Source organism: Gorilla gorilla, chromosome 15 (assembly GCF_029281585.2).
Source record: "Gorilla gorilla gorilla isolate KB3781 chromosome 15, NHGRI_mGorGor1-v2.1_pri, whole genome shotgun sequence".
NCBI lineage: Eukaryota > Metazoa > Chordata > Mammalia > Primates > Hominidae > Gorilla > Gorilla gorilla.
The window spans coordinates 108,397,015-108,423,234 of NC_073239.2; the positions used below are offsets into that span (position 1 = coordinate 108,397,015).

General features: G+C 38.2%; 1 protein-coding gene across 5 annotated transcripts in view; it reads right to left on the reverse strand.

Annotated features, from left to right (window-relative positions):
• Positions 1 to 2,435: 2,435 nt before the first annotated feature.
• The window catches only part of PPP4R3A (protein phosphatase 4 regulatory subunit 3A), a 52,021-nt gene continuing 28,236 nt past the window's right edge, over positions 2,436 to 26,220 (reverse strand). For 3 of the 5 annotated variants that reach the window (XM_055361247.2, XM_004055577.5, XM_055361245.2), the window contains 12 exons: positions 25,248 to 25,865; positions 20,601 to 20,678; positions 20,101 to 20,217; positions 19,510 to 19,665; positions 16,930 to 17,061; positions 16,724 to 16,826; positions 15,666 to 15,824; positions 10,091 to 10,260; positions 7,569 to 7,711; positions 6,883 to 7,073; positions 6,215 to 6,441; positions 2,436 to 3,714 (listed from right to left, as the gene is read on the reverse strand). In XM_055361247.2, coding sequence (XP_055217222.2) covers positions 3,604 to 3,714; positions 6,215 to 6,441; positions 6,883 to 7,073; positions 7,569 to 7,711; positions 10,091 to 10,260; positions 15,666 to 15,824; positions 16,724 to 16,826; positions 16,930 to 17,061; positions 19,510 to 19,665; positions 20,101 to 20,217; positions 20,601 to 20,678; positions 25,248 to 25,865 — 2,205 coding nt within the window. In that variant the 3' untranslated portion in view covers positions 2,436 to 3,603. The remainder of the gene's footprint in view (positions 3,715 to 6,214; positions 6,442 to 6,882; positions 7,074 to 7,568; positions 7,712 to 10,090; positions 10,261 to 15,665; positions 15,825 to 16,723; positions 16,827 to 16,929; positions 17,062 to 19,509; positions 19,666 to 20,100; positions 20,218 to 20,600; positions 20,679 to 25,247; positions 25,866 to 26,220) is intronic. The other 2 variants (XM_055361249.2, XM_055361248.2) reach the window with 1 other exon arrangement.

Below are 26,220 nucleotides of genomic sequence, written 5' to 3' on the forward strand. Positions count from 1 at the left end.
TCCAAAAAAAAAAAAAAAAAAAAAAGTTAAAACACATGTGTAGAAACCAAGACAAAGATATCAAAAAAACAGTGGTTGGTAGCTAATGCTGCCTCAGCGTCAAATAGAGAACGAAAAAGGATCCAATAAACCTGCAGGTAGGATGTTACTTATACCAGAGCACTTTCTTTGAAATGGTAAGAGGCAGAGGAAATTAAATAAACAAAAGCCCATCTGGCCTCATGTTGAAGTAACCACTATTTCCTCTGAGTACATGGAAGAACCTTTTATCCAGGAGACTGAAAAGGGTCAAGGAACGTTGTGTCTCCAACAAGAACTATTTGAAGAAATGAGACATTTGACTCCAGCGTTAACATACTCAGCTGAAAACAGGATCTCTACAGTTTTCTTTCAGATTCATCGTTCTACAAAGCCAAAATAAGATATTAAGGCTGAAGAAATAAAAACTGAATTAGCATTGGGAATCACAATATACTGATGACTCTCATTTCCTCATATGCTCTCAAAGCCCCAGTGTAGTGGTAGATAATAGTCCATACATAAAAATGTCTATAATCTTTCTTGAAATAACATTGTCAGAAAAAGTTAATATAATCTGAATAAAAGAATTTTGAAGGCCTAATTTTTCCTCCAAAAGGAACTCTGACAATGCTGTTTTAGCAGTTATTTATGGTTAAATACCAGAAATCTGCTGACAACCTGAAAAAATTTCCACTTAAATCTTCCAGTTTAAACTTGTTGCCATTCTAATCTTGCAGCCTTTACAATGACCAATTGTTAATTAAGAACAAATAGTAGGGAATGTTTTCCCCTGCTCCATGCCTCCCCTGCATTTCCAAATTCAAAAAGACTGACTTGCAAATTGGAGTTCTGGGAAAAATTAGATGCAAGATCTGAGTATAATTGGGCAGAAAAAAAAGACACATCATTCTATTAAAAAGATGTCAAGGTGTTTCCTGCGATAATTATAAATCTTTTTCAGAAACTGTTGAGTTCACTCTGGGAGGTGAAAATGTTTTCATTTTAAACACTGCAAAATGACTGAAAGAACCAATTGGTATCGTTAAGGTGGGAAATAATTTTTAACTACATTCATGTCAGTTACCAAGATATTATCTTTGATTAAGGGTTTGGACTTTTGGTCAGGCATGATGGCTCACACCTGTAATCACAGCACTTTGGGAGGCCAAGGCAGGAGGACCACTTGAGACCAGGACAACATAGGGAGATCCCGTCTCTACAAAAAATAACCAATTAGCTAGGCATGGTGGTGTCCCTTTGGTCCCAGCTACTTGGGAGGCTGAGGGAGGAGGATCAGTTGAGTCTGGGAGGTCAAGACTGCAGTAAGCCATGGTCATACCACTGCACTCCAGACTGGGTGACAGAGTGAAACAAAGTATGGACTTTTGAGTCAATGGAACTGTGTGTAGTGTTGTATTTCTAGCAATTTCTAACAAACAGTATTCCTTCATAAGATGACAAGCTATTTCTAACCTCATTTCTCCTTCTGTTTTAGGAACACTTGTGTCAGGTTTCTATTTCAGTAACCATAATCACTAATAACTAAGGGAACACAAAAGTCCACCAATGAAAAGTCATCTCAACTGTGGAAGGCCAGCAGTTAATATACTGGACCACAAAATGAAATCAAGTGATGCAAGTTCTTCCCTCAATCTAAGAACCTGCAGAATACCAAGACAAGTGTTTCAAGAATCACCCAGAAAGGTCAGTTTTAAATTGTATGTTTAAGGCAGAAACATTACTTGGCATGGGGCTTTCTAGGTAAAAAAGGAAGACATAATATAATTGGCTTAGATCCTAAGAGTTTTTCTTCTCTTTATTTGCAAGATAAGTTGATTAACTTCATTAATAGCCAAAACTTGTGCCTCCGAATTAGATCTATACTCTAGTGAGATATAATCTCATAATTAAGCACCCAAAGTTTTTGTTGTTAAAAAAAGGTATCAGCCAATAATAAAACTTTTAATGACTGTAGCAAGTTGACACTTTCTGGTTTTCTATCCAACTATGCAGTATAGTCTTGTTTTTGGTACCACCATTGTAATTTACTGAGGAATAAACAAGACAAGACAGAGAAGCACACAGCGCTTGCTAGATACTCTTAAAGTATATGATACTTAAAATAGCATCCTTTCCTGGATATGAAGTTTTATTCACATTTGAAAATATATTCTTAAGTTCTAAACTCTTCACTTTAAAAAGTGAGGGTAAGTAGAATTATTTTCATTTTCCTTGAAATAATTTGATCACATCTAAGACAACAAAAAGAACCTATTTAAAAATACTGTTTTAATAAGGTGACAGGTGATGGTCCTCTGGCCAGGTATTTATTTAGAAACCACCACTTACAAGTCAAACTGGTATTCCAAAGGGAGTAGTTAAAAACAAAAACAAGAAACATACAACTAATACAATTTCTCTTACTCTTCACTTTTCTTTTTATTATTCAAAAGTCAAGTCAAATGTTTTTAAATCATCCATCCTCAATTTTGATTTAATGTACCGTCATTTCCCCAAGAAAAGAAATTTCAGAATCTCTTTGGAATACTAATTTCATGTTTCTAGATTTAACAAAACTGTTGGAAGTTTTAAATTCCATTCTATTTCCCTGAATTCTCAAGACAGTTGCTGATGTAAATTTTAATATAAAATATTTAGTCACAAAATAGTATTGCTTTTGTATGCACATAGTTGTAAGATTACTTTGCTTTTGTCAATAAAAACTATACCATCTTTCATAAAACTCTAAACAAATTAAGAACTGTGATGTAGAACAAAAATTACACATGGTAAAACAGGTACCAGCACAACGTTAGGTTATATTACATCAAAAAAAGTTTTAATGGTCCCAAATATATATACTCAACAACTAAGCATACACTCAGGGGAGGAAAAAAAAAATCAATCAAAAACAAAATAAAACAAAAAAATTATGACACAAATGACCACATCTAGAATTCCACTCAATCTTTAATCAAGTAGGGAGAAGTCTCCACTTAAAAAAAAAAAAAAATCTGCAGTTTGAAGGGCAAAGGGAACAGTTAAAAAAGAGGAAAACTTTATACTCGCCCCTCCCCCACAGAGATTTTCCAAACCTGTTGTAGCTTGACTAAAATGTTCAGAATGTATGATTTTAAAGGCAGGTCTCTTTATACAAAGAAACTGCTGGCATTCTTGACTAGTGAAGAATTATGGCAGAAAGGCCCATTCTTCTGAGTCTCAAACATGGTCCAAGAAAGCATATTCTGATTGTAGCAACTGACCAGTCAATCCAGAGTTCCACTTACAAAACCCCTGCCCTGTTGGCTTTTTGTTTCCATTTCCTTCCCTGAGAAAAGGGCAATGTGTGGTCCAAGCTGGAGAGCTCAAAGGCTTAAGTCTTTCCCCTAAATGTATGATATCCCCTCCTCCTGCTCCATTGAATTGGCACTTGATGAGCAGAAGTCAAGTGTAAGAGGCTGATCTGTGTCAGTCATTCACAAGAGACCACTGCGCTTTGTTGTGGATTTTGTATGGGGGAGGGGTGGAGAACCAGTTTTTTTCAACAGGTACTGATCCTAGGCCGTTGCCATTATTATATTATTATGAATCAAATTTTGCTTTCTTTGACAATGGTAACGTATCTTCCTTATCTTCATCCTCATCATCATCTTCATCATCATCAGGATAATCTACCAGACCCACCAGGCCTCCCTGTTAAGAAATAAGGATTATTTAAAGAACAGAAAACAAAACATATAAAAACACTGGTGTTTTCTGGCTGGAGAAAGAAAATAGATCCTACCAACATAGTAATGGTGGTTATTTCTGGGTGGTGGGACTGTGTTAAACTTCAATTCATTATGCTTACATATTTTCTAAATTTCCTGTAATAAACATGCATACTTTTTTACAATAAGGGAAAACTTTGAGTTGATTAGAATTAAAGCAAAAAAAAATTTTTTTTTCCAAGTCGGAGTCTTGCTATGTCACCCAGGCTGGAGTGCAGTGGTGCGATCTCGGCTCACTGCAACCTCCACCTCCCGGGTTCAAGCAATTCTCCCTGCCTCAGCCTCCCGAGTAGCTGGACAGGCGCCCGTCACCACGCCTGGGTAATTTTTGTATTTTTACTAGAGACAGGGTTTTGTCATGTTGGCCAGCCTGGTCTTGAACTCCTGACCTCAGGCGATCCACCTACCTTGGACTCCCAAAGTGCTGGGATTACAGGCATAAGCCACTGCACCCAAACTAAAGCAAAAAAATTTAAGTAGTTTATAATCCTAGCAAATTACCCAGGAGTTAGAAAATGAATGAAAAATGTTTGTTTCAAGACTTAATAGCACATTAAAATTTTTTTAAACATAAAGTCTAAAATAGTATAAAAATGAGGCTGAGCACGGTGGCCCCTGCTTGTAATTCCAGCACTTTGGGAGGCTGAGGCGGAGGGATCACATGAGGACAGGAATTTTAGACCAGCCTGGCCTGTTAATTAACATAGTGAAACCCTGTCTCTAATACAATTACAAAAATTAGCCAGGTGTAGTGGTGCACATCTGTAATCCCAGCTACTCGGGAGGCTGAGGCACAAGAATCGCTTTAATCTGGAAGGTGGACATTGCAGTGAGCTGAGATCACGCCACTGCACTCCAGCCTGGGTGACAGACTGAGACTCTGTCAAAAAAAAAAAAGTACCAAAATGAAAACTGCAGCAGATAAAGAGATCACCAGAAATGAGGGTAGACAGGCTTTTTCTATTTATTAGAGGTTAGGAAAGCAGTTCTACCCTGACTCTTCCTCATCATTTCATCTGGGTTTCCTTTTAGCCCTGCTCCTTCACCAGAAACCACTGCCACTTGCTTTATTTATTTTTTGAGATGGAGTCTCACTCTGTCACCCAGGCTGCAGTGCAGTGGCGCCATCTCAGCTCACTACAAGCTCCACCTCCCGGGATCACACCATTCGCCTGCCTCAGCCTCCTGAGTAGCTGAGACTACAGGCGCCCGCCACCACACGCGGCTAATGTTTTTGTATTTTTAGTAGAGACGGGGTTTCACTGTATTAGCCAGGATGGTCTCGGATCTCCTGACCTCGTGATCCGCCCGCCTGGACCTCCCAAAGCACTGGGATTACAGGCGTTAAGCCACCACGCCCGGCTGCCGCTTGCTTTATTTCGATGCTAAGGGAAAAATTCACACTGCCCTGCTCTCAAGCCTGCCTCTTCATTTCAGCGTGTCTCAGATTCACTTCTTAGCCGTCAGGAGTCTCCAGCTCACGCCAGAAATAAAAAGACTGAATGGGCATTACGTGTCTGATTTAGATCAGTGATTCCCAAATGCCAGTCTTAACTGCTAGTCTGCTAGCCCAATAATCAATATATTATGTCTCAAAAGAAAAGGGTAGTTGGCATAAGGAGCCCCCAAAACTGGTTTTATTCTGAGATTGCATGTTTTCTACATTTTTAAAGATTTTGTTCCTTTTTTTTTTTTTCTTTTGAGATGGAGTCTCACTGTTGCAGTAGCGATCTCGGCTCACTGCAAGCTCCGCCTCCCAGGTTCATGCCATTCTCCTGCCTCAGCCTCCAGAGTAGCTGGGACTACAGGCACCCGCCACCACGCCCAGCTAATTTTTGTATTTTTAGTAGAAACGGGGTTTCACCACATTAGCCAGGATGGTCTCGATCTCCTGACCTCGTGACCTGCCCGCCTCAGCCTCCCGAAGTGCTGGGATTACAGGCGTGAGCCACCGTGCCCAGCCCTTGTTCCTTTCTTCTATGAAATGTTAGTGATAGTAGATGTTTAGTTTTCTTAACAAACCTTAACTGGCAAAATAAAGTTAGAAGTATCCAGATATTTAGATTATCATTTCCCCACAAAGGCTTTATCTGGGTATTAGTTAGGAAAATTTATTCAAGAATAACTGAAAACCTTGAACATTTCTGTAAATGTTTTGACATACAAATTTGAATTTTCAGTTCTAAAATCCAAAATACCCAAGTGAGAATTCACACTATATTCAGACTTGCATTGGTCATAAAAAAACTTATAGAAATTTCTCAACCTTTATATAAGTTCAAGCTGTGGGGGGATTCATCCTCTAGTTCAGGAATGTTAAATCAGTTCTAGGTGGCAGTAACCAAAGGGAATCTTAGTCAAAATTATTGTTGAGAAAGCTTCAATTGGGAAAAAAGGGGGCAAAATGGGAGTCAAAAATGTACCTTTGTAGTAATAGCTGCCGTGTGAGATGTATTTTTAGGTACGGATCCAGGAGAGCCTGGAGATCCTGGGGATCCAGGTGATCCCGGAGAACCAGGCAGATTTGTTGTAGATGACTGGCTGGTGAGGTTAGTCTTCGTTCCACTGGACAGGGAAAGCTTGAAACTTGGGCTCTGCCGTCCAGAAAGATTTGTTTTCAGAAGCACTTCCTTTTCCTCACTTTCTTTTACTAAAAATGAGAATACTGTCAATAGTCGTCCCCCATACTTCTTTTTTAAATTTCCCCAAATGAGGTAACACTAAAACACATTTAACTAGCTTACTACGCTGGGTAGAAACATTGAAGTTCAATTTATAAAAGAAGCTTACCAAAATACTAACCACAATTCCATTCATTGGATCTTACCCCAGAGAAGAAGTGAAACCTTCAGAATCATATTTAGTGTCCCTACCCTTCCTGAAATAGTATATTCCTTATTCAACTCAAATTAAGAAAACTTAAGTCTATGCCTACACAACACTGCTATTCAGTCACATCCCATAAAGCAATGGAGTCTTTAAACCCTATGCCATCACACATTGCAAGCAAATAATCATTTTGTCAAGAAATAAGAATAAATCTAGAGTAAGAAAGCCTTAATTTTCTCTTGCCCATTTTTTTTCAACATACATTTCTTCCTTTCCATGAATTTACTTATTGGATCCATAATATCATCATCATTTTTAGTTTTGTCAGATGGAGACACTACAGCTTCTCCATCTTCCATGTCATCTTCATCTGTGTTAAACCACATCTCTTCTTCATCTTCTAGTGTTCTGGCATCTCTTCGATATCTGTGATTCCTCAAAATGGAACGCATACTATACGTAGAGAAGAAAGAGTAAATACAATCATATATGGACTTAATTGTACTGTTACAGATGACTTATTAAACTTGTTAACATAGGGAATTAACATGAAATTTACAAATATTAAAATATCAATGTAAATCCAGGTATTTAGATTAATGTACAAAATTTTAAAGAATAATTTGTAACCTTAGTAACTTGTAAATTCAAAGCAAGTAATATAATCCTCTGATTTTATTTTGAACACATGAAGCCTCACTTCCACTGTTTGGTCTTTTTTTTTTTTTTCCCCTTATCTAGCCTGATACATGCCTGAGGTATTATACTAATAACCAGCCTAATCTTCAGGGAAACATTTATGCTGACCCTTACAGGAAGCTACAATTTCTATTTGCTATCTGCTGATTTCCCTGTTCCTTGTCAAGCCAAATAATATCAAATAAACAATAAAGCCACTACCATACAACTTGATGCTGAACAAATAGGTTTAAGTATATGGTAATTTACCTGTCAAGTTTGGGATTATCTTGCCTTTCTCTTTGTTGTTCAAATCTCAGTTTTAATCCTTTAAATGTCTGTACATAATCTACATCTTCCAGTGCTTTCCAGTAATTTTCAACTACATGAGCAGTTAATGATTTTATATCTTCCTACAGAAAAGAATAGTAATGAAAAAATGATAGAAAAATGTCATTTTAGCAAGATGAGGCTTAATTTAATCAATTCATACCCACCAAAAATAGCTTAATTTAATAAAACTACATAATCTTAGAGATAACCAAACAATAAAAAATGGGAAAAACGTACACTGGCTACTATAGTAGTCCCCAATTTATCTATGGGTCTTTTTTTTTTGAGATGGAGTTTTGCTCTTATTGCTCAGGCTGGAGTGCAATGGCGTGATCTCGGCTCACTGCAACCTCTGCCTCCTGGATTTAAGCGATTCTCCTGCCTCAGCCTCCAGAGTAGCTGGGATTACATGCATGCACCACCACGCCTGGCTAATTTTGTATTTTTAGTAGAGATGGGGTGTCTCCATGTTGGTCAGGCTGGTCTCGAACTCCCGACCTCAGGTGATCCGCCTGCCTCGGCCTCCCAAAGTGCTGGGATTACAGGTGCGAGCCACTACACCCAGCTATCTATGGGTCTTTACAAAGTAAATGCCCAGGTCTTGCCCTAGGTGATTCTGATTCTGATGTGCGGGCTGGGTATGTGTATTTTTTAGAGATGGGGTCTTGTTCTGGCACCCAGGTTGAGATATAGTGGTATGATTATAGCTCACCACAGGCTTGAACTCCTGGGCTCAAGCAATCCTCCCACCTCAGCCTCCTGAGCAGCTAGGACTATCGGCATGCACCACCATATGGGGCTAAGTTTTAACAAAAAATTTTTGTAGAGATGGGGTCTTGATATGTTGCCCAAGCTAGTCTCTAACTCCTGGCCTAAAGCAATCCTCCCACTTTGGCCTGCCAAAGTGCTGGGATTACAGGCATAAGCCACTATCCCTGGCCATGGACATATACGTTTTATTAATTAATTTTTATTTTAGGTTCAGGGGGTCCATGTGCATATTTGTTATATGGGTAAACTGCGTGTCACAGGGGTTTGGTGTATAGCTTATTTCATCACCCAGGTAGTAAGCACAGTACCCAATGGGTAGTTTTTCAATCCCCACCTTCTCCTACTCTCTACCCTCAAGTGGCTCTGGTATCTGTTGTTGTTCCCTTCTTTATTTCCATGTGTACTCAAAGTTTAGTTCCCACTTACAAGAGAGAACACACAACAGCCATGCGTATTTTAAAAGCATGTCACAGGCCGGGTGAAGAGGCTCATGCCTGTAATCCCAGTAGTTTGGGAGGCCGAGGTGGGCAGATCACCTGAGGTCAGGAGGTTGAGACCTGCCTGGCCAATAGTGAGACCCTATCTCTACTAAAAATACAAAAATTAGTCGGGTATGGTGGCGCATGTCTGTAATCCCAGCTACTCTAGAGGCTGAGGCAGAAGAATCGCATGAACCTGGGAGGTGGAAGGCGCAGTGAGTCGAGATCATGCCACTAAACTTCAGCCTGGGTGACAGAGTGAGACTCTGTCCCCACCCCCCTCCCTCAACCCCCAAAAAAAGCATGTTACAGAAAAGTTCTGGAGATGAATAATGGTGATGGCTGCCAACAATGTGAATGTTTACTTTAAAATGGTTAAAATAGCAAGTTTAATGTTTTATATTATTTTATCCCAGCTTTTAGAAAAGCACGACATCCAGGTACTGTGGTATGCACCTACAGTCTCAATTACTTGTGAGGCTAAGGTGGGAGGATCGTTTGAGCCCAGCTGGGCAACATAGTAAAACCCTGTCTCTAAGAAACAAACAAAACAAAAAGCCATGCCAGATAAATTTGCACAGCATCAATGAGAACCACTAGCTTATTACATTACTAGAGAATAAAGAGTATTATGAAACTGGTCTTTAGAAATGTTTAAGTTAAGAAAAACACATTCAAATGCTTATCTGTCAAGTGTAGTTTTGCTTTCTTAAAATGATTACTGTGACCATCCTACAAAGCAGCAGTCACTAACCTTTTTGGTTTCATGAAAGACAATTTTTCCACCAACTGGGGTGGGAGTGGGGGGGCATGGTTTCAGGATGAAATTGTTCCACCTCACAGTTAACCAAAGGGTTCATGCTCCTAGGAGAATATAATGCTGCTGCTGATCTGATAGGAGGTAGAGCTCAGGCAGTAATAATGCCTGCTTGCCAGCAGCTTACCTCCTGCTGTGCAGCCTGGTTCCTAACAGGCTATGGACTGGTCCGCGGCCAAGGGGTTGAGGACCCCTGCTATAAAAGATTTGTAGCTGCTGAGAGGTAAGATGTAGCTTGAATCAAATCTCTCACAGGCTTTTGGTACTTGTGTTTTTTTTTTTTTTTTTTTAAATCTCTCCAAATATTATCTCAAGCCAAAATACTAGGTAATGCATATTCAATTTTCTCAAACAATTAAAACGAAAATTCTAATTAAAAATACAGAACCTACCACTCTAATAAATTCAAACATCTCTATTATGGCAGAGTTCATCAGATTGTAGCGGGATCCATTGTTGAGAAATGCTTTCACTACTGGTTCAAACAAAAAACTTTTCATTATGTAGCGGTTGTAAAACTCATCTTTTAATCCAATAATCTTTCTTTTAAAACGAAGGGCACCTGAAACACAGAGGCATGGTTGTTTAAATCACATACCACTCTTCCATACTTTAGACTTACCAAACAAAAATAACCATCAAACCAAAAAAAACTGTTTAACACATATCAATAATTATTTATGATGTTTGCACTTCCGGAACTGTGAACCTAAAGATAAGGATTATGAAAATGTTATCAGAAAAATGTCTTCTAAAAGTAGTATATGTCATCATAGAACACAAGTCTTAGAAAGCCAGAAAAATCCTGAAAATAAACCAGTTACTAATGACCAAAATGTAATTTACATCTAAAATAAGAGCTAAGACAAACGAATGAACCTATCACACTACTTAAGATGAAAAAATTCAACATGACCTTTTATATCCACCTTAATAGAAAAAACCAGTGTTTTATTAGGGCAATCCACTGTATAACTTGATCTTCAATATTTTTGGACACTCTTATTATTTTGCATTGTAGTTCATGGAATTTTATTTATTTGTGGATGTGGCTGTAGAAAGGCCATCAACCCACAAAAATCTGCATGACCCAAAATTTGCCTTGCCATAGTTTAAAAATAAATTTAGAGGATGTTACTTAAAATGTGGTCCTCTATGCTTATTGTAGCGAGTATGCTTTTTAATTTTTTTCTAGTTTTCATTTTCATAATTAATTAGGCTTTAACTTACAGATTAAAAGGTATATTTACATCTTGAGGTATGGGGAGTTACTTAAGTCACCATTCATCAAGACACAAATATACTCAGACAGCTAGACTTCAACAAAGCCCTCTTTACCTAAATGGAATTATCAGTAAGTTAATGCCCCAGTTATTGTAAACAGTGCAAAAAAGCATACTCACTTCATGCAGTCACATCGTCTTCGGTTGGCAAGATTAAATATTGTGTTTGTATTTTGGTTTCTTTGGAGATCATGGAAGTGGCTCGTTAAATTGCCAATTTGCTATTAATCAAGTCCTTCATGAGCAGGTAGCCAGGCAACCATGCTGACACGGTTTCTGGGTGGGAAGGCAGAGGAGTAAAGCAGCTCAATTTTTCTTTAGTTGGCAGAAAAGAGGTCCACAAGTGAATGCCCAATTAGGTACAGTTGATTATTAACTGCCTTAACAATGCAACTTATTTAAGAGTGTATCTTTCTTAAGAAACACTCTGGGCAGGGAGTTTCTAAATAGTTTATAGAATAATAATTGCATTTTATTTTTTAAACTACTGAATATTTTTAAAAACATATTCATGGTGAACTAAGACATTTTAAACACTAAGAGGCATCTTTCTGTGTGATAAGTCAAAGCCTAACAAGGGTTTATTTTCCCAAAACAATATTTTCAGTTTGTATTTTTAAGGTTATTTGACAAAGGAACTTACTGAGGCATTTCCATTTGTTAGGAATAAAAATCAGTACTTTAGAGCTCATGCTAATAGACCACATTTTAAACTTGTAATAATTAAGGCAGGAGTATTACTATTTTAAGAATTTGTACTCCAACTTTGCGGGCTTTGTGGAGACTTGTGTCCTACCATAACACACACACACACACACACACACACACACACCCACCCCTCTTGTCTGACTGTAGTTCCTAGGTGAGTGAAAAACTCCTTTCCTGAAATTCACTAAGACAAGGGAATGTAGATAGCACCACTGCACTTCTTCCAGAGCACTTCTATCCAGAAACTGCTGGGGTAGATAGAAGGAGGTTCTAGTGGTCTTTTTGTTTTGGTCCTTATTTCCATTTGCTCTTACATTTTTATATCAAGAACTTTGTATTATTACCACTCAAATCCATCCCTTAAAAGAAACCTGCATCAAAAATATCCAACCACTATTCTTTGCTGTTGAGTAAAAAGCTGCTTTCAAAATTTTACCAGTAAGATCTAGGAAGTCACTCAAAGTAGAGTGGAGAAAGCTTTTAGGATAGGCCAAGTTGGCACTGCCATTGGATTTTCAATGTAAAGCACATTCTGCTTCCACTCACATCTCTAACCTTCATTAACATTTCCAGGAACCTCTTGTGCTTAGTTTCAATCATCTCTAAAAAACATTATTTATCTGTACTTTATAAAACGTGAATTTCATGTAATAAATTTGTGACTTTTTACCTCGTAACTAATGATAATTGAATAAATGTCTCTACAATAAAGCTTTATTTCATTCTTTTTTAAGATTTCCATGTTTTTAACAAGAACAACAAAACACCCTCAAACAACATAAAAGTATGAGCTAAAGGGCTACAATGTAAGATCCAAGGAACTTAATAAGGCCAAGGAAATTGATAGATGTGATATCTAGCCTATAAAGACCGAGTTTAGAAACGATTGCTAGACACACCTACATACTTAACTAGTTGTCTTTAAAGATGACAAAGTATAATAATTAAGCAGCAGCAAATATAAAAAAATTAAAAGCTCCCTAAATCCCCAAACTGTTACATTTAATTGCTCATTCCTGTCTGCATTTATATATGTGCACCTAAACTTAAATATCAATAAACCCTCCTTTAAAAAATACTATACCGAATACTTCAACGTACACTTTTTTTCAGAAGAACCACAAGTATCTTAAATTTCCTCAAATTTATTTTAGTTCTTAGATATCTTTGATAAAAACTCCTATTGCATACTACAAAGCCAGTTCTAAAAAGCTTGTTCCTAATGACAGGCATCTTTGTTAGGAAGATACTTATATATCCTCAACCCTGGGAAGAGAGGTACACCAAGAGGTCCTTTCAAAGAGTTAGGTTTAATGATAACCTGACTCAGTTTGGAAAATATCAACAATGAAACATAACTAAGATTTTGCTAACATAGTTTCCAACAATAAACTTTCATTTACTTAAAAGATTCCCTCCAAAGTTCTCATTAGATTATGAGAAATTTTCTTTGCAATACTGCAAGCAAAATAATGAAATGATGAACTGAACTAAAGAAAAGTCCTTTCCTTTCAGCTGCACTGTCCTGAATCTCTTTAAAAATGACCAAGTAGGCTGGGCGCCATGGCTTACGCCTGAATCCCAGCACTTTGGGAGGCCGAGGCAGGCGGATCACGAGGTCAGGAATTTGAGACCAGCCTGACCAACATGGTGAAACCCCATCTCTACTAAAATACAAAAATTAGCTGGGCGTAGTGGTGCGCTCCTGTAATCCCAGCTACTCAGGAGGCTGAGGCAGGAGAATTGCTTGAACCCAGGAGGTGGATGTGCAGTGAGCCGAGATCGTGCCACTGCACTCCAGCCAAGGCGACAGAGTGAGACTCTGTCTCAAAAAAAAAAAGGAAAAAAGAAAAAAAAGACCAAGTATACTTTGTCCACATGCCACACTTTTTTTTTTACCCAATTAACATCTTAACTATGTATTCAACCAAGAATGCAATACTCTCCCATGACCAAGACACAACTCAAGTTACCAATTGTGTGAAATTTTTCATCTGCCTCATTAAATTATAATGAACTATTTCCACTATGCATCCAAACACACCTCAATATAGTGCTTATTACTGTTGCATTTTGATTTTCACATGACTCCCTCCTCCTAATGAACTGATTCCATTGATGGCCAAGTCCAGGTCATAACCATCTTCATTTTCCTAGTACACCAGATATAAGATAGTAATCAAATCTAAGATGCCACTGACTAAGCTACCAATTATAGTGACATGCCATTAACCCATTCATGCTAGAGGTTGCAAATTTTTTTCTGTAAAAAAAAAAAAAATCAGACCTTGGTGTTGACCTTAAGCAGGATATAAATAACTCCCACAAGCTTAGCGTTCCAATAATGGAACACTAGGCATAAATGGGTTAATTGTAAGACTCATCCTGATTTCAGAGATAATGTGTAAAAGTGTATATTTTTTGAATCAATGAAATATAGTTGTGTTTAATATGTTTGGTAAAATAAAACAATTTATTCATTTATTCAGTTTTTCCATTCTGCTCTCAAATCCCCTTTTCCACACTTGAACAAAACTCTATTGTCAACATAAAAGAACAAATCAAAGAGCTATAAACTCACCCTCTAAACTTGGCCTTGGTGTTCTCACTTTTTCTGCGATAGTATATGATAAAAATGAATATAATGTTGCCCTGATAGGAAGTTTAATGAATTTTAAAAGAAATCAATGTTGCTTTTATAAAATATAAAATTTATTATTTTCTTGGGTGGGGAGACAGTGTCTCTCTGTTGCCCAGACTGGAGTGCAATGGTGCAATTTCAGCTCACCGCGATATCTGCCTCCCAGGTTCAAGCGATCCTTCTGCCTCAGCCTCCTGAGTAGTTGGGACTATAGGCGTGCACCACCACACCCAGCTTTCTATTTTTAGTAGAGACGGGGTTTCACCATGTTACCCAGACTGGCCTAGAACTCCTGACCTCAGGTGATCTGCCAGCCTCATCCTCCCAAAGTGCTAAGATTATAGATATGAGCCACTGCACCTGGCCATTTATTTATTTATAAATTTAAAATAAAATTTTAATTTATAATTATTTTAATATGTAATTACATGATTTAAGGATTTTTAAAAAAATCAATTAAGCAAAGCAATTAGAAATGAAGTAGATTAGCAAAAATGGATATATATTCAGGCCTCTAATTAGTGCATGACTATGACTGCTTCAAACAACAACAACAACAACAAACACTCAAACTTACCTTTAAAAACCAAAGGGCAAAAATTAAATTACCACCAGAAATCTCTTACAGAACCTCTAGGGTACCCCTAAATTTGGTCTAACAACTTACCAGTAAGGACCACTTACATATGGCAACTCATTACCTGAGATGTCTGGCTGCTGCTTGATAAAGAACATTCTGGATTAACCTATTTTCAATTCAGAAACATGGTTTTCTCTAACAAACTCGGGTCTTAAGAACACTGTGAAAGTCATTTTGAAAAACTTATCTCTAAGAACAATCTTGTTATGAGACTATATTGCTCTAAAAGAGTCTACAAACGTTTTCATAAAGGTCCACCTAGTACATATTTTAGGCTTTGTGGGCCACATATGGTCTCTGTACCATATTCATTTCTCTCTTCTCAGGCCACCTTTTAAAAACATAAACATGTTTCAGCTTGTAGGCTGTACAATCATAGGCCATGGGCTGGATCTGGCCTCAGCTGTAGTCTGTCACCCCTGCTATAAAATATCCAAGGTAAAATGATCAAAGTGCTGTTTTAGTAATGGAATATAACACTGTAGATACATTCTACTCCCTTACTGTATATTAAGTAAGAAGAGAGTCAAGAAAAACACCTGCTCAACATGGCAAACCTGCATAATCAGTGGCAGAGCTAGTATTACGACCTAGATCTCCTGACCTGTAATCAGTGGTCTTTTCATTTGGGCGATAAGATGTAAAAAATACCAACATGTCAATATACAAAGATGATAAATAATTCTAACACTTACATAATGCCAAGAAAGCATGCTTCGAGGCCATAAGAACTAGCACTCTCCGGAGGATATCCTTATTAATAATGTAGTTCTTTATGTGGTAGGTATGGTGCTCCACACAAAATGTTAACAATTCCAATACAAGTGCCAATAGTTGGGCAGTCTGAAAATCATCTAAAAGAAACAAAACACAACTAATTATATTTAATGACTAACATTTTTCCTTCTAAAATGTAAGAACTCAAATTCTAATCAAGTAAAATCTCTTCTATTAACCTAAATATATTAACTTTAGGGAGGAGGAAATTAGCATTTACTGAATGCCTAACATGTGCCAGGAATGGTGCTTTACTTTTTTTTATTTAATTTTTTTTTTTTTTTTTTTTTGAGACGGAGTCTCGCTCTGTCGCCCAGGCTGGAGTGCAGTGGCGCGAGCTCGGCTCACTGCAAGCTCCGCCTCCTGGGTTCACGCCATTCTCCTGCCTCAGCCTCCCGAGTAGCTGGGACTACAGGCGCCCGCCACCACGCCCGGCTGATTTTTAGTATTTTTAGTAGAGACGGGGTTTCACCGTGTTAGCCAGGATGGTCTCGATCTCCTGACGTTATGATCCGCCCGCCTCGGCCTCCCAAAGTGCTGGGATTACAGGCGTGAGCCACAGCGCCCGGCCGCTAAATTTTTTTTGTATTTTTTTAGTAGAGATGGGGTTGCACCGTGTTAGCCAGGATGGTCTCGATCTCCTGACCTCATGATCCGCTTGCCTTGGCCTCCCAAAGTGCTGGGATTACAGGCCTTTTAGGGACATTTTTGTCATGAACCTTTCTTTTCAAAATACATCATTAATTCTCCAGGTTGCTTTTGATAAAAACAACCAACCAACCAACCAACCAACCAATTATTAAGACCTCTATGTTAACCTGATGGTTTGAACTTTTAAAGACTACTACTTTTTAAAAGGTGTGTCCTCCCAGCCTCTACCTCCCACTAACTGCCTCCTAAAAAGACTGACTTAACACCAACTTTGAATTCAGCATTCAAGAACAGAGAACTTAACTACCAACCTGAATTATCTTACCTTTACTAGGTTTGTCTTCTGTTGTATTTGCTAGTAAAGGAGCAGTGAGAACATGCATACAGTGCTTGTAGAAGAAACCCAGAAATTCAGTCTTTTCTGTTTTCTAAGGAATCAAGAACAATTCCATGAACTTTAACCGCACTGGTTCCTACCAGCAATACACAATATACTAACTATGAAAAAGAGGGGAAATGCTCATGGCTTACATTGGCAGTGGCTAGCATGTTCTCTGGGTCAACTAAAGTTCGAAGCAGGCCCATAAGCTGGACTGCTCCTCCAAGTTCAGGATCTGTATCACAAATCATATGTTCTATAATGAGGTTGATGAGCAAAATATCCTGGAGAGAAAAATAGACATACTCAGGATCACTTATTATGAGAGAACGGAAAAAGCAAAAACTAAGACACATACCACAGCATTATACCTAGGCTCTAGCTGTTTTGTTAATTGCAAAGTGAAATGTTTAACTCAGTTATCTGACAGGACATATGACAGTGTTTCATTCCCTAAAGTGTGGTACAGGGACATAGCCCTAAATAGAAATTTGTCTATTATCTTTAAATTCCTCTTAATAAAGCAAAAGCAAAGTTTTAGTTTGGTGATAATATATCTTTACAACTTTCTAATAATGTAATCTACCTTTTGAAGAAAGCCAGTGGGTTTTATGACCATAGCTTTAAGAGTAAGAATATTTAGGTAGGATTTAGAACATCATTCTACTTTCGTTGCTTTTATTTTTATTTTTTTGAGACGGAGTTTGCCTCTTGTTGCCCAGGCTGGAGTGCAATGGCACGATCTCAGCTTACTACATCTCGGCTTACTACAACCTCCACCTCCCGGGTTCAAGCGATTCTCCTGCCTCAGCCTCCCTAGTAGCTGGGATTACAGGCATGCACCACCATGCCCGGCTAATTTTGTATTTTTAGTAGAGATGGGGTTTCTCCATGATCGTCAGGCTAGTCTTGAACTCCCTACCTCAGGTGATCCGCCTGCCTCAGCCTCCCAAAGTGCTGGGATTACAGGCGTGAGCCACCGTGCCCGGTCTATTGCGTTTATTATTATAGAGTCCTTCTATTTATGGCCAATGATGTATGTTCTCCATTTGTAAAAGTGATATAAAATTTCCTTTTAAAATAAATTTAGGAAAAAATTATCTGAATGTCTGAAATTGGAGAAAATGAGACTATGGTATTTAGAGAGTGCAGAGAACAAATGGATTATACACATTCTAAATATCAAAGAAAATAGATGGCTGGTTTTCCTGAGGTCCTATTATGACTGGTATTCCTCACCTAAGTAGTAAATAAGATTGAGAGGGATTCAGTGAGAAAATCCCTGCTCTTGCCTATGTGTATGCAAAGGCAGGATGGACAAGGGATAGAGAAAATGCAGACAGTAGATGGAAATGATGATTAAGAAGAGTGGGAATCAAGAGTCCTAGTGACTGAAATGTTATTCTGTTGCAAAACAGGAGAAAAAAAAAAGAGTCCTACTGTGTGTATTTTGAGGTATATCAATACATGTTCATATGTTCAGCTCATGGGTTAATGGGACCAACAATAGCCTTTATTTTCAATAATACAGATACTTTGGTTCTCAAAGAATTTTTTTTTTTTTTGAGATGGGGTCTGGCTTCGTCACCCAGACTGGAGTGCAGTGGAGCAATCATAGCTCACTGCAGAGTCAAACTCCTGGTCTTAAGAGACTCTTCCTTCTCATCCTCCTGAGTATCTGGGACTATAGGTGCATGCCACCATATCTAAGTTTTAAAAATTAATCTTGTACTAAAAGAGGGTCTTGCTATGTTGCTGAGGCTGATGTTAATATTTTATAAAAGAAAAACATGACACAACAGTTCAAACTGGTGCTTTTTTGCACCTATCCTGCACTATAAAAATAAAAACTTAAACACAGCAGTTACATGGCATTCCATTTCCTTTTGACATCACAATACATTAAATAGGATCTTTTCAAAAAGTAAGACAGTCTATTTTCTTATTTCGTAAAAATACCGCAGGCTGGAATTCTAAACAGATTTTTTTTTTCCTTAGGGGATCTTTATTCCCCTCCTCCCTTAAGAAGGACCTGAGAGCAGGTCCTTCTTACTCATTCTTACGTAAAAAGTTGCTTCCAAATTGTTACAGGGGAAGCAGGAAAAAATCAGAATCATTGGTTCAATTATTTTAAAATAAAGGAGAGCACACACATTTAGTGCTCTCACATGTCACGCACTATGTGATCCAGGCGCACCCTTCACATTACCAGGATATATTCTCTATTACTTTAAAATCTGGTATATCTCAGATGCTAACGTGTGAGTGTTTGTGAACAATGTAACAGCTTGTTCTCTATGGCTAGGCAGTAAAGAAACAGCACCCTTCATACTTTAAGGGACTGTGCTACATTTCTTCATTCTTGACGATTTTGAGAATCTACCCTAAAGTCAATGTTTTCCTAGGTAACTTACTCTTAATTCCCCAGATACAAGAATTGATTGACTAAATGATTTAAAAAAGACAACATAGCAAGTTGACTTCAGAATTAAAACAAAACAAAACAAAAACCTGACATGAATATTTTAAAAGGCAATTTAAATGAACATAAATAATTGCTGTAGGACAAATTGATAAACTGAGACAGGAACCAATTTAGGGGAATAATAAGCCGTCTGATATTATGGCTACACTTTTCCCAAACAGCAACAATTAAATCTTAAAAGTGAATAATAAAAACAGTTATAGCTTCCTATGTATAAATACTTACTATTAGTACAAATAATATTTACCTTGCTGGTTATTTTTTGCTCTGTTAACTTCTTACTTACATCATCATTCTGTTGTGCCTCCTGCATGACAAACTCTCGTACCATGGATGGATTATATTCAACCAAGTATGAGAATATATCAGTAGCAGCACTTCGCACCTGTGTATCATCCATGCCCTGCAGACAAAAAACATTTATTTTTCCTGTAATTATAAAAATACGGAACCTATAGCTATGTAAATATCCAAACCTAACAAAACATATGAAAAAACTGCAATGTAAAAGGTGAAAGAAATTCTTCTGCATATAAAACTCTTATTGTACGGATAAAATTATACTTTCTAAATCATTTATTTGTTTGCCTATTTTAACATTTCAGCTAATAAGCTGCAAAGCTGACAAATTATCATTAAATTATGGAAAATTCCTTTACTGCATTCTTTCAATACTGTGTGAAAACTGTCTAATATTGGAATTTTACAGCTTCTTTAACTTAATGAACTACGCAGCTAATTTTAAATATTGGCTAATAGAATATTTGCATGTAGCATTAAAAATATTAATTTTGGGATTAAAAAATGGTAATTAAAAATGAGGAGACACAAAACTTACAAGGATGACTTCTAAAGCTGGTAGTATGCCCATGTTTGACAAAGTCTTGAAAAAAGCATCTCTGTTTTGAGGCTGTAGCGTTTGGGAAAACGCACAAAATTCTTTTAAAAAGTTAACCTGAAATTAGAAAAAAGGATAAGTGATATAAAAAGTTTATTTTATTTATTTATTTATTGAGACGGAGTCTTGCTGTTGTTGCCGACGCTGGAGTGCAATGGCACGATCTTGGCTCACTGCAACCTCCACCTCCCGAGTTCAAGCGATTCTCCTGCCTCAGCCTTCTGAGTAGCTAGGATTACAGGTGCCCGCCACCATGCTTGGCTAATTTTTGTACTTTTTAGTAGAGACGGAGTTTCGCCACGTTCGCCAGGCTGGTCTCAAACTCCTGACCTCGTGATCCACCCACCTCGGCCTCCCAAAGTGCTGGGATTACAGGCGTGAGCCACCAAGCCCGGCCAGTTGTTTTATTTTTATGCCTTTCATAGTATCTAATTTCTTACCAATTCCTGTCTTTTTTCCTCATCTGTTGCTTCATCTGTTAGTTGTGCAAACAAATCTGTCAGAAATTTTTCATCTTCCTGTGAAACAAAGGACAAATGCAATTATGTTAATGCTAAGATTGTCCTAAAATATAATTTCAGGAATGCTTTAATATACACAGCAATAACTATAAAAAGGAAAGGTGGTATTGGCAATGCTCTTTTTTTTTTTTTTTAACAGAAGGAAAAACCACACTATTAAAGTATAAAATTTTGTCAAGGCTCTATTTTCTAAGCCTATATAAAGGCCAGGTAGTAAATATTTTGAGCTTTGCGGCCCATGTGATCTCTACTACGAGTACTCAACCCTGCTCCAGTAATATGAAAGTAGTCACAGACAACTGGAAATGAGTGGATATGGCTGTATTTCAATAAAATCTTACAAAAATAGCAGGACCAATACTTGCTGACCCCTCACTTTCATAGGTTTTATAATCTTATTAACTTTTAAAAGGTAGGTTCTACAACCTCTCAAATGAGAATGAAAATGAAGACAAAGCTACTTTAGTGTTTTAAAGATACAGTGAATGACTCAATTATTTAAAAAGCAAAATTTAGAACTTTTTGTTTTACTTCCTCATTTTATAATTGAGACTTGGATTTTAAAATTTACCCAAGCCCAATTAAGGTGGCAGAGCCTTCATGACTGCCTGGTCAATGTTTCTCATCACTATTTTTTCATCAAGATCTTGGCTTTTGTTTTGTTTTGCTTTTTGAGACAGAGTCTTGCTCTGTCACCCAGGTAGAGCACAGTGGTGCCATCTCGGCTCACTACAACCTCCGCCTCCCAGGTTAAAGCAATTCTCCTGTCTCAGTCTCCTTAGCAGCTGGGACTGCAGGCACACACCACTACGCCCAGATAAGTTTTGTACTTGTAGCAGAGATGGGGTTTTGTCATGTTGGCCAGTCTGGTCTTGAACTCCTGGCCTCAAGCAATCCACTGGCCTGGGCCTCCTGAAGTGCTGGGATTACACACATGAACCACCATGCTCGACCAAGATTTTATTTTAATTACATACTACCTCAGCTTGTGCAAGTAGATTCAATACCACTCCAGCCCTAGACATGCCTCACTCTAAATACACATACACATGGATGTATATACAAGCTCCCACTAGATTACTAGCTCCACATTCACTATTTTGAGTGCTCCAGAAAAATCTTCTGTGGCACTAAGTTAGTTTGGTTATTCCCACCTTTACTTTTTCTAAAATGAACAAATAGGTCATACCTCATTAATATGATCTTGACCATGTTTGTTACCCAAATGGCATCCAATTTCAAGACACATCTCCAATATACTATATTCTACCAAATGGGTATCAAATGGTTAAAAAAGACATTCTCTGAACTGCAGTTGGGGGTACAGAAATAGAGAAAATAAGAATGTTTATGGTACTACAAAGGAAGCAGTCAATGTTAAGAGGGTGTGATATTTATTTTGTGTGCATGGGGCTATACAAAGTGGGCAGGAACCTGCATTAAACTGTACCTCAATCACTTCTTGCCAAAACATTTGTAAAATGCTACAGCCTTCACAGCAGCACTTTGGATAGAAGTGTCCAGCATCAAGAGAAACAGACGTATTGGCAGCCAGTATTTTACACAGCATATTACAGGGAAGCAAAGATTTAACAACTTGAAATTATTCATACTTAATGAATAAAACTGGCATTTTACATGTATGAAGACCAAGAAAACACAGAAGTGACAAATCCCCACATAACAAAAACAAAACCATATGGAACTAAAGAAAAGGATCAGGAGAACTCAGTATTTTAGTTCATACTTTTCCTTTTTTTGCCTATCACTGGCTAATACCTTACAAATACAAAATTTTCTAAACAGGAACAGACACGATTAAACATACTGCTTTATATGTAATGTGTGCTACCAAGCAGCTCTTACTACATTTATTGTCTTCCTTTCTATACTTAACAAATTCAGGTTTCAAATAAATTTTACTTATACACCTGAGGTAAAGTCTTAAAAGATCTTCCAAGTCATATTACACTTATCTGCAGTGGTGCGACCTTGGCTCAATGCAACCTCTGCCTACCAGGTGCAAATGATTCTCCTGTCTCAGCCTCTGGAGTAACTGGGATTACAGGCATGTGCCTCTGCATCCTGGATTCAAGCGATTCTCCTGCCTCATTCTCCTGAGCAGCTGGGATTACAGGTGTCCACCACCATGCCTGGCTAATTTTTGTATTTTTAGTAGAGACGAGGTTTTGCCATGTTGGTCAGGCTGGTCTCGAACTCCCGACCTCAAGTGATCCACCCACCTCAGTCTCCCAAAGATCTATTATTCTTACAATACCACAGGCATCAAAGAATAAAAAACGTGTGTGTGTGTGTGTGTGTATGGGTGCAAATAACAATTCTTTCTTTGTACTACACAAACTTATTTTTTTGTTGTTGAGATAGGGTCTCACTCTGTTGCTCAGGCTTGAGTGCGGTGACATGATCATTGCTCACTGCAGACTCAAACTCCTGGGCTCAAGCGATTCTCTCAACTCAGCCTCCCATGTGGCTGGGATTATAGGCATGCATCACCATACCTGGCTAATTTAAAAAAAAAAAAAAATCTTTTTTGAGACGGAATTTCACTCCTGTTGCCCAGGCTAGAGTGCAATGGTGTCATCTCAGCTCACTGCAACCTCCGCCTCCCAGATTCAAATGATTCTCTCGCCTCAGCCTCCCGAGTCTGGGATTACAGGCGTCCACCATCACGTCTAGCTAATTGTTGTATTTTTAGTAGAGACGGGGTTTTGCCATGTTGGCCAGGCTGGTCTTGAACTCTTGACCTCAGGTGATCCACCCGCCTTGGCCTCCCAAAGTGCTGGGATTATAGGTGTGAGCTACCGCATCCAGCCCCAGGCTAGTCTTTAACTTCTGGGTTCAATCGATTCTCCTGCCTTGGCTTCCCAAAGTGGTGGGATTACAGGTATAAGCCACTAGGCCCAGCCTATGTAAACTTCTATTTCAGTTAGAATAGACCAATTCACACACTGGGATGACACAGTAAGAGCTTTTCTAACTTTGGGGGTGTTACAAACGCAAATTATTGTCTAGCTCTCAGAGACTTTGACTCAGGTTTTGTGCAGAATTCATTATACTGCACCCTAGGGGACTGTGATGCAAACACCCTAAAACACCAGATCAGAGAGATTGGGCATACTGTAAGAAAAAAAAATCTACATTTTAATAAGCAATTATCAATAGACACTTAAAAAATTCCCATGAATCTTACATCATATTAAACACTTTCTTTACATGCCTGACCTCACTTAATTTTCAGACAACTTTACAGGGTAGGCATTAATGTCACCATCTTTCAGATGGGGAAACTGAAGCTTTAAGAAGTTAAGGCTGCCCAACTTACATAGCTACTGTTATTAAGTGACAGACGGAGCTGAAACTCAAATTCACTTGGGTTTAACTCACCCACAGGCACACCCCTTAGCAAAACGTGGCTTTTGGTAGGGATACATGCAGTTATAATTTGCCTCCTCTGCTACATTCCCTAGACCCTGAAACTGGACTTTTACCATATCATTATCTGGGAATTTTACAAATTCGTTTTAAATTTTATTTTTTTGGTAGAGACAGGCCATAGCGCCTGGCCCACAATTCTCATTAGAATTTATATTCTGTGTTTGGTGACATTTCTCTTGGCTTTGTGCTTCACTCTTTCCTCTTCCAATCTGTTCTATTCTATGCATAATTCATAGAGTAATAACCCCAAAGTTCAGCATTCAACCATTTCATTAATATTATCCTCCTATAGTTGAGTATGGTAGCTCACAACTGTAATCCCAACACTTTACGAAGCTAAGGTGGGAGAATTGCTTGAAGCCAGGAGTTTGAGACCAGCCTGGGCAACAAAGGGAGATCCATTCTTTACAAAAAAATTTTTAAAAGGTGGCTATGGTAGCATGCATCTGTAGTCTTAGCTAATTGGAAGGCTGAGGTGGGAGGATGGCTGAAGCCCAGGAGTTCAAGGTTGCAATAAGCTATGGCTGTACCACTGCACTCCAGCCTGGGCAACAGAGCAAGACCCTAACTTAAAAAAAAAAAAAAATCAGGCTGGGCCCAGTGGCTCACACCTGTAATCCCAGCACTTTGGGAGGCCAGGGCAGGCAGATTGCTTGAGCTCAGAGGTTTGAGGCCAGCCTGGGCAGTATGACAAACTCCATCTCTCCAAAAAATACAAAAATTGGCTGGGGGTGGTGGTGCACACCTGTGGTCCCAGCTACTCAGGAGGCTGCGGTGGGAGGATTGTTTCAGCCAGGGAAGCGGAGGTGGAGGTTGCAGTCGTTGAGACTGCATTATTGCCCTACAGCCTGGGTGACAGAGCAAGACCCTGTATCCAAAAAATCATCCCCTCATACCATTTCTTCAAACTACATTTGTCACACTTACCTCTCCTACCCCAGATAGAGTAACCTTCTGGTCTCGTATTATTATTGTATATTATAATCTCTTAAAATATCTCACAATACTTAACTTTATACATTAACAAAATTAAAACTCAATGTATTTAAAAGGAGCAAATTGTTTTCGCTGCATCTCTTGAAGTATGAAAAAATGAATGATCTAACTCACCTGCAACATGCCAACAATCTCTACCTTATTGAAAAAGATAAAAGAGTGAAGTGTTGATAACATGTTTTCTTCAAAGACCGAAGGAGTTGGTAGAACCATATCTTGTATATACTGAACTCTGTATGTCTGATGAATTTTTTGTTTCAGCTCAGGATCTGATATGGGAATCACTTCTTTAAACTTGGCTGTTTTTGTTAGAAATTCCCTGTGTTTTCGTGGTTGTGATAAAGCAGGATCATATTCTAAACATCCAATGACGTCCATTATACATTCTTCAGAGAACATAACTTCAAAAAGAGCAGTTCGATTCAAGAGAAAGATGCCTTTGATAATTTCATACAAGTGGTGCAGTCCTTCAATATTTTCCAAATCTTCACACACATGAAAAAGCTCCAGGAGCTTTTTAATATAACCCTCATTTTCTAGTGCCAGTGCAAGTTTTTCACGACGAAGAGGTGAAGGTAAAGATGATGCCACAAGTTCTGCAATTTCTTCAAGGCGACTTAATTCACAAGATGGCAATTCTAAGCCTGGCGATGACATATCATCAAAACGCTCCTCTTCAGATTCATCCACAAGGTCCTGAGTGATGTCCACGGAAGGGTCCTTTCCTTGAACCTATGAAAAAAAATTCAATTGCTGACAAAATAGATAACAGCTGACCAGCAAACCTTAATGCTACTCTAAGATGAATACTAGAAATGTTGTAAGAAACCTATAATGATAATTTTCAAGACAAAACTGCCTACTTTTCTACATTACATTTCTCCAAATAACGTATACTTTCAATTTTAAGGAAGTTAGTCAAAGTTCAAAAACAGAATGAGCTTCCCTATAAAGTATGAGGTCTGCTGGCAAGAACAACTTTCTAGGACAGGCTAAACTAAGTGAGACTGTTACAAAACAGCCCTCTGCAGACCCACAACATAGAAGCCTGATGCTAAAACAGCCACTAACATCTCATATCCCTGGC